The sequence below is a fragment of the Mus caroli genome, unplaced genomic scaffold, assembly GCF_978045245.1.
Source record: "Mus caroli unplaced genomic scaffold, Mus_caroli_1 scaffold_6, whole genome shotgun sequence".
In the NCBI taxonomy this organism is placed as follows: Eukaryota; Metazoa; Chordata; class Mammalia; order Rodentia; family Muridae; genus Mus; species Mus caroli.
Window position 1 is genome coordinate 106,542,416 of NW_028227261.1, and position 16,313 is coordinate 106,558,728.

At 40.4% G+C, this 16,313-nt stretch overlaps 1 protein-coding gene across 2 annotated transcripts in view; it reads right to left on the reverse strand.

Annotated features, from left to right (window-relative positions):
• Positions 1-10,681, reverse strand: part of Stx17 (syntaxin 17) — a 50,779-nt gene extending 40,098 nt beyond the window's left edge. Inside the window, exons 1-2 of one of the 2 annotated variants that reach the window (XM_021160570.2) lie at positions 10,638-10,681; positions 3,654-3,838 (exon numbers count right to left, since the gene is read on the reverse strand). In XM_021160570.2, coding sequence (XP_021016229.1) covers positions 3,654-3,776 — 123 coding nt within the window. In that variant the 5' untranslated portion in view covers positions 3,777-3,838; positions 10,638-10,681. Of the gene's footprint in view, positions 1-3,653; positions 3,839-10,529 lie in introns of both variants that reach the window. The other variant, XM_021160571.3, reaches the window with a different exon arrangement.
• Between the last annotated feature and the right edge of the window lie 5,632 nt (positions 10,682-16,313).

A 16,313-nucleotide genomic window follows, 5' to 3' on the forward strand; every position in this document is an offset into this window, starting at 1 on the left:
ATCACATTTACCAAATCCAGTATCACTCCCCATGTGAGTTTGGTAAAGGAGACAGTCACAGGATGGGGAGGGGATTCGCTCTGATTACAAACTAACAAGAAAATATGAGCAAGTACATAAGTAGCACAGCAGTGTCCCTGCTTCTTTCACTCAGTACTGCTGGGTACTCCTGGGTGCTGCTGGGTACTGCCGGGTACTGGCGCATGCTGACTGTTGAGTCCACGTCTCCCACTCCACACACAGTCACATGCTGCCTCCATCATTCTTGATTATTTCCTATCTTGTGTCTTTAACTGAACTGCAAACTTCTTGAGAATTGGAAATCTATTTTTACATATTATTCAATGCAAACAATCTGAGAAACAGCAAACACAAAGCTAATATTTATTTCCTGTAATAAATAATCTTGTTTCTCATTAAACCTGGCAGATTGAATGTGAACATTCATCTCTGCTCAAAATCTCAGGCAAGTGCAATAAAGAACATTAAGAAGTAAAAATTCACAAGAGCAACGAGAACACAGCAGAGGACACCAACAGACGAGAACTTTTATGCAAACTTCAGAAGTTGGGAACAATATAGACACACTGTAGTGGATTCAGCAGACCAGCCAGAGGGACAATTTTGAGGCTGCAGAGGTGACTGGGGGTTCGGAGCAGGGGGTGCTTGAAGGCCACAGGCACCTGTACTCTAGGAAGGCTGGGCATCCAGAGCTACTAGGTACAGGTGACTCCCTACAGAGTGTAGTAGGGAGAGAGCAATTGTTGGGAGTTGCAAGTAGCTGCCACATTACATCCCTACATGCTCAAGCAACTGCCCTGCCCCATGACCATGGACGATAATCCTCTCTGCAGGGCCAGCTAGAGAAGCTGCAGATCCTGGACTCCAAACCTAATAAGGACAAAGATGAGATGGGATACTGCCAGCAGCCTGGACCAGGAATCCCTCAGTGCTCTCTGCTGTCTTCCTGTTCACGTTCCTTCACTTAGGTCAGATGGATGGTCATATAATGTATAGTACACTCAGCCCTGTTAGCCCCCCACTTTATCCCTACTATAGCCTCACCTCTGATAAAATAACTCCAATAGGTAGGCTGCAGTTAAAACATAGGTGTTAAATCTGTAAACAGGGCTGTGTCAAGAGAGTGCGTTTAAACATATGAAGTGATGACATTACAGAGCGTACCCCACAGGAAGAACCAGAGCTGGGTGATTTGAACAAAGAACAAAGCTTGAATGGAGGGAAATGATGGGGTGCGTGTCATTAACAGATGTAAAACAGGAGGCAAATGATGGGGTGCGTGTCATTAACAGATGTAAGACAGAAAGTAAAATTATTCAGCGCCATACTTCCTGCACCTTCTTTACTGAGGAATTCACCTTCAAAATGAAAAAGCCCTAATAAGATCATTAGGAGGATGAAGCTTGGTGTGAGGGGCATGCCTGCAGGTAATGGACAACTTCCACCACCATGAGAGATGAGACGGAGGCAAATCCAAGGCAAACAAATTCCACCTTATCTGATAAGCCACTTAGGGGGTTTCTGCCACTTGCATCTTACCCATAAACTAATTCACAAGAACCCTGTGTACATCCCACACAGTATGTTTCTCTTTAGATCCCAACCATATGAGACAAAGACAACTGTGTCCCAAGTTGGCTATCCTGCAGTTCCTATTTACTGGGCTACACCTCTCACACATTAGGGCTTCAAACGTCAGCATCCCATGCTAGTAACACTCATCATGTGTCCAGGGTCCCCCTGCAGGGCTATGCACATGGCCCAGGTGTCCCCAGCACACTGCTCTCTTTGTTTTCATTGTTGCAGACTCACTCTACCAAAGGCTTACCTTCAATTTCCCTTCAGTCTGGCTTTCTTCTTTTAAATTCATATTGGATGACTGATGGCCAGAATAATAAATATTTTATCTTTCTACACCTTTTCCTCAAGAAGAATATGCCTTTTTGAAAGTAAGGCACGTAAGACACCTGGAGCCTGAATTTAGTTCTTAACTCTTTTGAGCAGAGTGAGGGCTGCAGTTTTAAGTGTGCTTCATAAAACAGCCTAGCCACCAAAATGCACCATTCAAGCCTGTGCACAGAAGGAGGAGTTCTCATAAGCAAACTAGAAACCCTGCAGACAGTGAATGTTCAAGGATATGTAAAGACAAAAGCATAAATCAGTATGAGCCTACTTTCTTGGTTTTAGACATTACCATCTATCTGTCCAGCATAATCATCTGATAATGTCTAAAGGTTTCATAATAAGCAAAACTGCTAAAAGAAACATGTTCAGGCAAAGCAGGATCAATGGCACTAACTCCAGGGTAATTCTCTTACTACACCTCGTACAGCTAATCCAATCACCAATGCATCTAACCCTATTCCCCATTCCTCCGATTTGCTGCGGGGTTCCCCCTTTCCCATCGATAGGATCACATACACTTGCAGCTAGGATTGAAGGGCAATGACAACAGGCATTTCCATGCAAAATGAGAAACATATGTTAAATGTCAAACTTAGAGGACAATAAAGGGGGAAATGGATTTAAGAGCCCACAGACCTCTTGTTTCTCCCTTTCAGATTCAGTTCATCTACCTAATTCTTATCCTTTGTAATGGAGAAATATAGAAGCGGATGTGTTTACTTTGGTTTGCTCAACTCAAGGTAAAAGGTTTCATTAGCTGTGTTTCTTGAGCCTTCACTTTCTTCCAGTGCAAGAAGCAGTTTACCAGACACTTCCTTCTGTATCCTGACGCAATAGAGCCATCACTTATGCTCCATATGTAAAGAAGAGAAGAAATAAGGGATGGAAAAATATTAATCCTGAATTCTAGAAAATACTCCCAGAGAAAGTTTCATTGTAGACATCTTAGAAATTAATTTTTGTGTTTTTTAAAAACACTTAAATACTAGAAAAACCAGTAGAAGAAAAACTTTGGTATTTTTAGTAAATACAGCTAATACTGAAAGGCTTAATAACCACACGATCCACTCTAACCCTAAAATAAAAATAAAAATAAAGAAGTAGAGGTACACACAGCTCAGTGCTGAAAGCAGATGACAACCCACCTTTCCAAGTCAAAGCTCAGTTCTCAGTAAACCCGAGGCTTCGGTAAACATCACAGGCCCACATCACACCCTGGCCAGGGCAGGGCCTCTGAGCAGCTCATCTACCTTGGCAGAACTTCTCAATTTGGATCCTTTGTCAAAGAGAAGCAGTGAAGAAAGGAAATTCCCTCACATCACACAATTGTTTACATCGTTTACATGTGCACCTGAAGAGGATAGAAGTTCTTGATAGGCACAAGTTCAAAACACTAGCCATGGGGTGAACGAGATTAAGGCAGGTCCATTAGTCACAGCACCCCACCTTCACACTATGGGGCACCATCAAACAGTGTGATTTAATTACTATCTAAGACCTCCACATATAAATTAAAAAGGCATAATAAACTCTACTCCCATCTCCCTTCCTCAACATAATAAAAGGAATATTTGAGAATTACAATTGTAGAACTTGAAGACCAGTTGAAAAGTAGTGCTGGGTGGAGATGTCTCAGAAAGCCTCAGACTCTCCTTGCAGCTGAAACACAGACGGCAAGGAAGAACCCACACGGGTACCTGCTTCTGTGATAGAAATGAAACACTCACCTTCTCAATGTTTATCTGGTGTTTTCTTAGCCTCTCCAGGTCTGTTGGGATCACGATCTTAGTGAATTTCTGTATGGCTGGCTCAAGCCTGCGTAACTTCACCTTTTCCTCATCTTCAGACATCCTGAAGCCTGATGAGTTGCTACTTCCTCTTGCAGCAGCTCTCTTCCCTCAAACAGAAACACCTAAAGGGGAACATTGAAGAACGCTTTACAACAGATTCCGTTCTTTTTCAAAGTAACCACATACAAGGCTGGAGAGGGTAAGAGCACGGGCTGCTCTTCCAGAGGAACTAGGTTTGGCTCCCAGCACCCACATGATGACTTGCAACCATCAGTAACTCCAGTTCCAGGGCGTCTGACACCATTTTCTGGCCCTTTCTGGCACTGCACATATAGTGCATAGACATACTCATAGACAGACACTCATACACATAAAATAAAATTTTAAAACATAAAAGGCAAAAAATATGCAATTATACTTTACTCTAAATACATATAAACCCAAAACTGAACTTGAATAACTTTGTTTCTCTATGAAATGATAGATATTAAAATATTCTCCTTCATGAAAACTGTATCTAGTCATTCCTGAATACTTTTCAAATAGTGTTCATTTTTACAGCACAGGCAGGATGGACCTATGTAACTCTAGCCTGGCCTGGGAAGCCCAATGCTCCTGCCTCTACCTTTCAAGCTTACTCTAGAATGTTCAGAAAATGTGTATAAATGAGAGCCCACAAGATGGCTCAGTGGGCAAAAGAGCTTACCACCAAGCCTGAAGACCTGAGTTTAATATCTGGGACCCACATGGTAGAAGGAAAGAACTTATTCACACACACACATACACACACACACACACACACACACACACACACACACACGCGCGCGCGCGCGCGCGCAACTAAAATACAATTAAAAATTTAAAGAAAATACGAAAATGAACAGAGTAAAATAAAGCTGTCAATGACCTCCTCATTCTGCAGCATCTCCTCTACATTTTGTGGCTGTTTCCTGAGGTCTTTTATAATGTGCAGTATGTGTAATAAAAATGAGGATGGCAGCCGGGCGTGGTGGTGCACGCCTTTAATCCCAGCACTTGGGAGGCAGAGGCAGGCAGACTTCTGAGTTCAAAGCCAGCCTGGTCTACAGAGTGAGTTCCAGGACAGCCAGGACTACACAGAGAGACCCTGTCTCGAAAAACCAAAAAAACAAACAAAAAAACCCAAAACAAAACAAACAAACAAACAAAAAAACGACAGGAGACAATTCAATAAGCCATGCTCTCTTTCTTTAAAAAAAAAAAAAGAGGATGGCTTCCTGATATGTTTGGGCACAGAACAACCATCTTTTTAAAAACTGCCAAATAGCAAACCTGCAAGGAAAAAATTCCCTAATTCCCTCTTAACATTTCTGCTTGTATCAAACTCCACTTCCAATGTCATCATAACGTAATTGTGTAATTATATACTTCAAGCACATTTCACAATACAGAACTCCTCTCACGGAAGGCCCTTATCTCCTCTTCTTAGACAAAGTGATCTACTAAGTAACCAGCAACAGAACTCCAGTAAGAACTGTATTTACAAGGCCAGGAGATGGCTCAGTGGGTAAAGGCGCTTGCTGCCAAGACACAGCCTGAGACTGACGTGGGAGAGAACTGATTCCCACAAGCCTTCCTCTGACCTCCACATGCACACCATAGCACATGCATGACATACATATACTTAAAAAATTAAAGAACTAGATTCTCTTCAGACATATAAGTATGAAGACATTATTCTGGGTCACAGAGATTCTATGGCCATACTGAAAGTCCTAGCATATGCCTCTGGGAACAGGACAGGAGAGGTGGGAGCTGGAAGTGAGCATGCTCTAAAACCCCACACTGGCATTAACTAGAGACATTTACTTACAGCAATTTTATAAGTTTGTACTTGTAACAGATCTTATATAAATATGTGCTTCCCTGCTTAACCAAGCTTGAATACCATCAAATTATATCATGCCTGATGTCACCCCCTTAGCCCATAGTCATATTGAACATGTAATTCTGTTGGATTATGGCTTCTTACCCAGGCCTTGTAAAGATACACTTTTACACATAGACTCTGTGAGACCCTGACTCTTTAGGATTCATTGTTTTCAGATTCTCAAAGAGACCTAATGTCCCCAAACATCAAGAGCTGCTTTAAATAATGCACTGATTTTCTTTCTTTCAGTTGAAAATCTTCAAACAATGGCTATAGTTAAAGCTGCTTCCATTACCCATTGGCTAAGAACTTGATTTTTTTTGTTTTGTTTTGTTTTTTTTTTTGTTTTTGTTTTTCAAGACAGGGTTTCTCTGTATATCCCTGCTGTCCTGGAACTCACTCTGTAGACCAGACTGGCCTCTAACTCAGAAATCCACCTGCCTCTGCCTCCCTAGTGCTGGGATTAAAGGCATGCGCCACCACTGCCCAGCAAACAACTTGATTCTTATGCCTAACACAAGCTCTCAGGGAAAATTTCCAGGCACCAAGATCAGGGTTAAAACTGAACCAGAGAGCAGACAAAAACTAGAGACACATGGATAGAAGTACAGTATCAAAAGAAATAGGCCCAGACCACAGCAGAAAATAACAACAGGCAGATACAGAGATGAGAAAGTGATCCAGAAAGAAATGTCTATTCCTAAATCTACAAAGACATAAATAAAGGAATAAAATTTTCAAAAGGACATAGAGGAGTGGGCTCTTTTTTAAATTAAAATAATGCTACAAAAGAGTTAACAGTCCAATTGGTACATGAGAGAAATTAAAACTTTCTAAACTGAAAACCTCAAAAGATAAAATAAATAAGAAATCACGGCTAGCTGGAGAGAGGACTCAGAACTCGGACGATGACAAGATGAAGACCATAAACGAGAAGATAAAGGACATAAATTCACAAGCTCTGTAGCAAATAGAAACGGATACAAAAAAACAGCCCAAAGAAAGTATTTAAAGGAATTATGCTGAGAAGTAAAGGCAGAAGTCAAGTTTTAAAAATGCATAAATCCTGCTAGCATAAATAAAAACAAACTTACCTAAGCACATGATAGGAAACTCAGAGCATCAAGGACAAAGAAAAAGATCTTAAAGAGCAAACCAGAGATAACAGATAAATTAAAACAACAAAAGCAGCCAACTTTTCATCAAAGCAATATATCAAAAGATAGGAACATCTTCAAAGTACTCCGGAGCCGGTGCATACCTAGGCAAGTTATCATCTGTACTGAAGTCAAAATAATTATTTTCAGGCATGCAAGGCTCAGTTTAACAAACTCCTCATTAAAAGAACTACTAAAAGGAGAGGGAGGGGAGAAAGGGAGGAAGGGGGAGAGAAAGCAAGCTAGAAGGGAGAGACAGAGACAGAGGAAAAGGGTGTGTGTGTGTGTGTGTGTGTGTGAGAGAGAGAGAGAGAGAGAGAGAGAGAGAGAGAGAGAGAGAGAGAGAACACGCACATTTCTTTTTGGTACTCCCCAGGATGCCCAGAGTCTGTTAAGGCATCTTGTATCTGGTAGGTAATGTGGTCACTAAACATTCACTGAATTCACCTTTCTCCCCTTCAAAACACAAAACAGTGCTAAGGATTACGAAAAAAAAAATATTATAACAATGAAGAAAATAAAAGGATGGAATGAAAATAATAACCTATTGCTGGATTGACTAACTGACTGACTGGGTTTATTTTGAATAACGTGACCAAGTATACAAAAAAATGTTACCATGTAAACCTTTTTATTACATAGTAGCATAGTATTACACTGTGTGTGCTCCATAATCTAATCATCCATTGTGAGCTATTTAAGATGACCCTGACTTCCTACTACTATAAACTACATTCTGATTACCTTCCTCATACATAAATCCATATTACCTCCTGTGACTACTTAGGCAGCTAAAAATAGAATATTAAGCAGATAAACTTTAAATTTTAAAAATATGCTCATTGCCAAATAAGCCATTAAAGGTTCTTCCTGTTTACATTCTACCAGAAGCACCCCTCCATAGTCTAACTAAAGATTAACCAATTAGTGAGGGAAAAATGGTGTCCTAGGAGATTTTTCTAGTTCACAGTCCACTTCTAGCTAGAATTAGATTTCTTTCTATCATTTCCTATTGTTTACAGAATTATAATATGAAATTATATATCTGACAGCATAATATTCAAATTATTGCAGGCATACTGTTACCATAACAAAATGTCATCTACCATGCCATCAAATGATAAAATAGCTCACATTCGCTATCTGTTACAGGAGGATCCCAGGTCAATGTCAAAACATGGTATAGAAGTGTATTGGAATACTGACTGAAATCATTTTTTTATTTTTTAGTCATAAGGTCAGACCGTGTTACATGATTAAAACACTTAGGTTTAAAGGGATAAAGAGCTGACACCTGTAAAAAGTCCAAAAATATACAAAATTCCTAGATTCTCAAACTTCTGTGAAGCTATTATATTTTAATGATTTTTTAAAAAGCACAAAATATTTGTGATAAGATTTATTATCATGGTGTTGTTATATCTGCACTTGTCAAAACCCATGGACCTATACACATCCAAGAGTAACTGCTACTGCATGCAACTTTAAAACCACCAAGATAGAGGAGAAACAAGACTGCATTACCATGGGCAAGAAGGCAAGTAGAGAAGAGGACATGGTAGTTTTGCTGATCAGTGTAAGGTTGAAGGTGAGACAGCTGTGCTGTGTGTTTCTCTGGGTAGTATATTTCAGATATCCTGGAATGAATTTCTGCATATACCAGGACTGAACAGATAGGGAAACATTTCCCAGAAAATGAGTCAGTTCTCACTGTTAGAGAACAAGCAGGAGCCAATACCAGGATGATCCTGGTAGTGTAAAAAAACAGAGGTACCAGTCTGCACTTTGATTTCTTAACAATCTATAAATAGATACAGAGATAAATGTTCATCTTGCATACATGGATGTATATATGCATGTACTGCTGTCTTTGGTGAGGCTCTGAGTGTAATGGCACCCTAGTAGCAGTGAGCACCCTTAGACCACAGGTGTTAGTGTCTAATCCCATTCTGAAAGACAAGAGAGAGGGCAGCAAGCTGCAGGAGAGCGAAGGAGACCAGGAGTCCTTAGAGACGAGGTTGATTCCAGAACTGGTGCAGAAGTCACAGAGGTACAGAAAATAATAAGGACAACACAAAACCTTCTAATGGCCAAAGTGAGAACAATGTGATATATTAAGTACATAATAACAGCAAAATAATCATATGAGATTTCGGTTTTTGATTTTTCCAAGACAGGCTTTCTCTGTGTAGCCTTGGCTGTCCTGGAACTCACTCTGTAGATCAGGCTGGCCTTGAACTCAGAGAACCACCTGCCTCTGCCTTTTGAGTGCTGGGATTAAAGGCGTGGGTCATCAGTAATCAGCAATCACAGGAGTTTATGTTGACACAAAATAGTGAATACAGATAAAGAAACCAGATGGAAAGTGCCTCCTTAGAGAAGAAGTCAATAAAGGAGGGAAATTGAGGGCTGTTACAGTATCAAAGTAATAAATAGTACTTGGGGACTAACTGGACTACTAATTGCTATGGAGAATCCCCCAGATACCAAATTTAACTAAGTCATCGTGATTGTGTCAACACACAAGCAGTAGATGCCATCTGGAGGGTCCATGGAGGCATAAACTGAAAAGGGTACTTATACCTTGTGGTATTAACAGAAATGCAACACAATCTAGTCCCAACTAACTACAGACAAACTCCTACTTGAACAGCACTACCAACATTCCTGACTCTTCAAAAGCACACAAAGTCATGATACTGCTACAGATTGGAAAAGGTAATGGTGCCAGGCCCATCCATCAAGAGTAAGGCTGCTTACTAGATACCATTGTAGAATACAGAAGGGACTCTAATAAAAAGAATGGAATCCCAAGAGACCCAGTTAACCCAATAGTAATCTCTTGCTCTCTGTGACTGTAGTACGGATGGTATGTAAAATACTAACACAAGGGCGCTGTAGTGTTCTGTACTACTTGTACGAGTTTTCTTTCTCTCTTTTTTGTTTTTCCAAGACAGGGTTTCTCTGTGTAGGGCTGTCCTGGAATTCAGTCTGTAGACTAAGCTAGCCTTGAAGTCAAGAGATCCTCCTGCCTCTGCCTCCTAATGCTGGGATTAAAGGCATGGGCCACCAAGGCCTCCAGCAACGTCTGCAACTTTTCAATAATTGTAAATGACTCCAAAGTTTTTGTCTGGTGGTTGTACATGTGTAAGAATTGCTGTTTCGTGGATGAAAGAACGTTTAGAAGACAGGCCTGCAGTCATTTTCCAAGCACACACATTTGCAGTGAGAGGTGTCAAGTGCTTTTTACAAACTTAATCTCTTGGTACTTGCAACTAAGATGATATGGGTACCATGATACTAGGGTTCCACGAGAAGAAAAAGTACCCAAAGGTGAGTAATTACTCGAGAGTTATTTAAAAGTGAAAGAGCCCCTTTCCAGGAAAAAGGCCCCAAACTGCTGATAACACTATCTCCCAAGGAAATGCATCCCCTTGGGCATGTGGGTGGTACAAGGAGAGTAAGTGCTGGCTCGGTCCCCGCAGCTGCGGCCTCTCCGCGTCCTGCTTGGGCACCAGCGTCGCGTCGTCCCTCACGGAGTCACCAGGACGCACCCGGGCCACACCAACGACCCCAGCGGCGCGGTTGGTCCGGCGACCCAGGGCCCGAAGCAGCTCTTTACAGCGACCCGGGAGGGCATAGCGCCATGGGGCCTCGGCCTCCCCGCTCCCGCAGGGACAGCTACTCCAAAACTGAAAACAGGGAGGCTTGGCCACTTCTGGTCGCGGCCCCGGCGCTCACACTGACCCGAGGCCGGGCTTGGTGACCGGCGCCGCTCCCTTGAGTCCACAGCCCGGCCCGCGGTGACACATCGCAGCCCAGCGACCCCGTGGCGGCAGCCCGGCAGCCCCTTACCTCCCGCCTAGGCGCTCGAGGCCGTCGATACACACTGCGCAGACGCGAGAGGGGCGGGACGTCTCCAGGGGCGGGATATGTGGCCCCGCCCCCTGCCGGGCCAGTGGGCGTGGAGGTAATATAGTGTGCCAACCAGAACAATTCCAAGTGTTTTATGGGTCGTCTTGTGTACTGTATCTAAGACAATTTACATTTGGATAATCTTCTACATGTTACAGTTTTCCTGCACATTGTGTTCCTTGAATTTTGTTGGCGAGGACGGCCTTGTGCCCCTAGCTCGTTAGGTGTGTAAAAACTGAAGCTCGGAAACCAGTGCCATCCTTCCCCTCCCCGCCCCGCCTCCCAGAGCCCCTGAGTGACAGGCTAGGAGCATCTGAATAGCCACAGGCACAAATGAAAGCAGGCATGAACTTTTTTGTCCAGAGCCTGCTGCGGTGATTTGGGCGTCTGTCCTTATTAAAATGATAGCTGGTCACTTTGAGGCTTAGCACAGATCAGAAGTGACTCACTCCAGTTCAGCCCGTTTGTGACAGCGCTGTACTCACAGCTGGTTTTCCTAATTTCCTTCTCAAGTTGTTCCAGTTGGACCAGCTGCTGCAAGAACAAGCTTTGAAGTGTGTGCAGGTCATTGGCTCTCCTCTCTGAATGTCCTGACCTCAAGACCTAGCCAACTAAAATACATATATGACTATTCAGGTCTTTGCTTGAAATGGATCTTCTGATGATGTAATTTTCAACAGTCTTAAGAACATTTCCTGTTAGCTCTAAGAAAACTCAGTTCTTAAGATCTGCAGGTAGAAAGGAAGTAGAGGGAGAATTTTAGCCCACAGATTAGGGGCTTAAGAAAGGCAATTTTAAAAATAAAGCTCATTATTAATTAAGCTATTTGAATTTTCTTTGGGGTATACTGGATGTTAGTGTTTATGGTACCCTTAGTTCATAGATTGAGGTATATCTATCAAATTTTCATCCCAAGGAGAAAAATAAAGGTATTGGGTAATACCATAGGATGGATATATATATATAGATATGTATAGATATATATATTGCCAGAGTCAGTTAAACAAGCAATAGGGAATCAGTTAATTGGTAAAGTACATATATATATATATATATGTATATTTATATACATACACATATATATGTGTGTGTGTGTGTGTGTGTATGTATATATTGCCAAAGTCAGTTAAACAAGCAATAGGGAATCATTTGATTGGTAAAGTGCCTGCTTCACAATGAAGACCCGAGTTTGGACACCCAGCACCCACATAAAAAACATATACCTCATTAGATGTGGTATATGTTTATTATCCTAATACCTTCTAAATAGACAAAAGGATCCATTAGCTTGCTGCCCAGCAGGTCTTGTTGAATTGGTAATCTCCAGGCTCACTGAGATGATGCTCTCTCTCTCTCTCTCTCTCTCTCTCTCACACACACACACACACACACACACACACACACACACACACACAAAACGAATCCATTAAGCAAGACCTTTTGAAGTAAAGATAACTAGTGTTAATTTTTGAAAAAGTACAACAGGGAGCTGTGGCACTCTAAAATTGACTTTGGCCTTCCAGGAGGTTGTATGATGTTTGCTGTAACTTAGGTGTGTCATGTAGAAAGATAATGATATTTAATCTAACAGTTTGGCTAGCCTCACTTACAATCTAGAATACTTAATTGGATCTTTCACTATTTAGACATAAGGGGTGTGACCATTCTCTGTGCTCTTGCCTTACGCCATAAAGTTATTAGGATAATAAGATCTGCTGCCACGAGACAAAGTTTTCTTGATATCTTAACTTAACCCAGTAGATCCAAAGAAAATAAAACAGTAAGTAGCATACATCTTGGAAAGAAACCAAAAAAGAAATTATTACCTGGTAAGATGATTGCTTTCATGTAAAGCCTGTAGATATGAACTCAAACAACTTCAAGGTGGTTAAAGAGATGGCTCTTCTAAATGATAATCACAAGGTTAGAAATGTAGCAGGAGAGTGAACACTGAGAAAAATGTGTGATTGTATCTATGAGAAGATAGAGGAGCTATAAAAAGAGCAGAGTAGCCCCAGAGAGGTTGGGTTTGGGGAGGAGAGACTTAAAAGGAGTGTCAAGTATCAACAATCTCAAAGACAAAAAATGCAGGATCACCTCATTAGATGCAGAAAAGGCCATTGACAAAATTCAGCATCCCTTCATGATAAAAGTCCTGGAGAGATCAGGGATACAAGAGACATACCTCAATAAAATAAAGGGAGTTTATAGCAAGCCCATAGCCAGCATCAACTTAAATGGACAGAAATTCAAAGCATTTCTACTAAAATCAGGAACAAGTCCAGATTTTCCACTATCTCCACACCTACTCAATATAGTGCTTCAAGTCTTAGCTAGTGCAATAAGGCAAATGAAGAAGAGCAAGGGGATACAAGTTGGAATGGAAGAAGTCTAAATATCTTTGCAGATGATATGGTAGTCTGCATAAGTAACCCTGGAAATTCCACCAGGAAATTCCTATAACTGATAAACATTCTTAGCAAAGTAACTGGATACAAAATCAAGTCACAAAATTCAGTAGCCTTTCAATATATAAATGACAGATGGACTGAAAAATCAGTGAAACAAAACCTTTCACAATGGTCTCAATAATGTAAATATCTTGGAGTAACTCTAACAAGCAAGTGAAATACATGTATGACAAAAACTTCAAGTTACTGAAAAAAGAAATTGAAGATATCAAAAGATCTTCCATGCTCACAGATTGGTAGGACTAACATAGTAAAAATTGCCATTCTATCAGAAGATCAAAAGCAATTTACAGATTCAATGCAATCCCAGTTAAAATTCCAACACAATCTCCACAGATCTGAAAAGACAATTCTCAGATTCATATGGAAGCACCAAAAACAACAAACAAACAAAAAACTGGATAGCTAATACATTCCTGGAAAATAGAACTGTGGGAGGTCTCACCATTCCAGATTTCAAGTTATATTACAGAGCTATAGTAATAAAACCAGGATCATATTAGCAGAGTTGTTGATCAGTGGAATTGAATTAAAGACCCAGACACAAGTCCACACATCTACGGACACCTGAATTTTAATAAAGAAACAGAAACACACACTGGAAAAAAAGACATTATCTCCAACAAATAACACTGGTCAAACTGGATATCTATATGAGGAAGACTTGATCCATACTGAACACCCTGCACAAAACTCAACTCCAAATGGACCAAATGTCTCTCAATCAGGACAGATAGACTGACGCTAATAGTATAGAAAATGAGGAACAGCCTTGAGCTCATTGGCACAGAAAAGATGTTTTGAACAGAGTAGTGTTATTATACTATAAGATCAGCAATTGATAAATGGGGCTCATGAAACTGAGAAACCACTGCATGGCAGCAGCCCACCGAATGGGAAAAGGCTGTTTTTAATCAACTACACATCTGATAGAGGGGTAATATCCAAAATATATAAAGAACTCAAAAACGGAGATCTCAAGGAAACAACCAAATTTTAAAATGAGGTACAAATCTAAACCGAGAACTCTTTATTAGAGGAAAATTCAAATGGCTAAGAAACAAAAAAAGTTCAATATCCTTAGCCATCAGGTAAATGCAAATCAAAATTACTTTAAAATTTCATTTTATACCTATCAAAATGGCCAAGATCAATAAAAAAGTGACTTCATAATGGCAAGGATGTGGAGTGAGGGGAACACCCATCTACTGATGATGAAATTGCTAACTTACACAGCTACTATGGAAATCAGTGTGGCACTTCCTTAGGAAGATGGAAATCATTGCACCTAAAGATTCAGCTCTATCACTATTGAACATATATCTGAAGGACACTTCATCCTACCACAGAGACACTTGCTCAACCATGTTCATTGCTCCTCTATTCATGATAGCCAGGAACTGGGAACAACCTAGATATCCATCAACAAAAATGGATAAAGAAAATGTGGCACATTTACAAAATGGAGTATTTCTCAGACATTTTATACAAAAATGATATCATAAAATTTGCAGGTAAATACATGGAACTAGAAGAGAATCATCCTAGGTGAGGTTTTCCAGACCCAGAAAGACAAATATGGTCTATATTAGCTTATGTAGACATTAGCTGTTAAGCAATAATAACCAAGTTACAATCCATACAACCACAGAGGTTAGGTATAGAGTAAGGTACTAGGGAATGCAGGTAGATCTTGTTAGGAAAGAGAAATATAATTAGATATTTGTGAATAGATGGGAAAGGCTGGAATGATGAAGTCAGGATGGAAAGGAAAGATGGGGATGAGAGAGGAAAGATGGGCAGAGACCATCTTTAAGTTAAAATTAAGGACCATTTGAGAAGTAGTAGGCTTCCTAAAGCACACATATATGAAGGTTATCTAAATGAAATCTCCAAATAATGGGAGAGACAGAGTTCCAGCTGTATGCAAACAGGGACACAGTGTTTTCTACTCATGTCTCATTCACTGCGCAGCATTTGATCATTGTCTTAGATGCAGAATATCTTGCATCCTCCAATTTCCCTGTAAAACCCCTCTCCTTCTCAGCTTTATAGCCTTTATTTTCCATCCCAGTTCCACTCAAACTGAAATGCTCATCATTTTCTCTATATCAGTCTTTTCTGCAATCTAGGGCATAACCTTCTGGTATCATGTTACCAATTGCAGTTCCCTTTCTGCATACTCATATGACTATGTCCATTTGCTTGTATTGCTAGAGTTTCTAAATGTGCCTCCTTCTTCTAGCTGACTACTTTACAATGTGATCTTCTTCGGACAATTATTACTTTCTACATTATAGTACTTCAGTTCAGTATGTCTTATTGTTCCTGCCATGCTTTTCAATCTTTCAGCTTTGTGCTCAAAGTAATAATGGTAACAATACTTGCGTAATTATAGGATATGGAGAAGCATATAATGTAATATATAAAATATGCAGTATTTTAAGACAGAGGAGGAATACTCTATTATAAGGTGTCTTCAAGGGCCAGAAAGATGGCTCAGTGGTTACGAACACTGGCTGCTTTTTCAGAGGACCTAGTTTTGATTCCCAGCACCCACATAGTAGCTCACAACCATCTGTAATTCCAGTTCCAGGGTGTCTGAGATCTCCTTCTGGCCTTCAAAAGCACCAGATACACATGTGATGCACAAATAAACATTCAGGAAAAAGACTCATACATGTAATCTTTTTTAAATTAAAAAGAAAATATCTTCACTGTGGTACAAAGTTATTTGGAAGTGGATTTAGTTAGGTTAATTATAATATATTTACACATACATACATACATACATTTTGCTATATATGCACATATATCATACTCTAGGGCAATCACATATAATTTAAAAAAGGATAATTCATGTGTCAGAAAAGACAGAAGGAGAAGCAGTAAAAAGAAATGAAGAAAAAGTGCAAAGAACATAAACGTTTATGGACACAGTAGATGTTAAATTAAACACATCAATAGTTAGATGCACCCACCTTAAAGACTGCTATCTTGGAGGGTTGAGCCATTTATTATTTGGTACCAAGCTCCATTCCCTGATGACTTTCCTTGTTCTGAAGTCTGCTTTATCTACATTAATGTAGCGCCTCCATCTTTCTTTTCATGGTATCATTGCATATGGTGAGCAGAAATGGTTCCC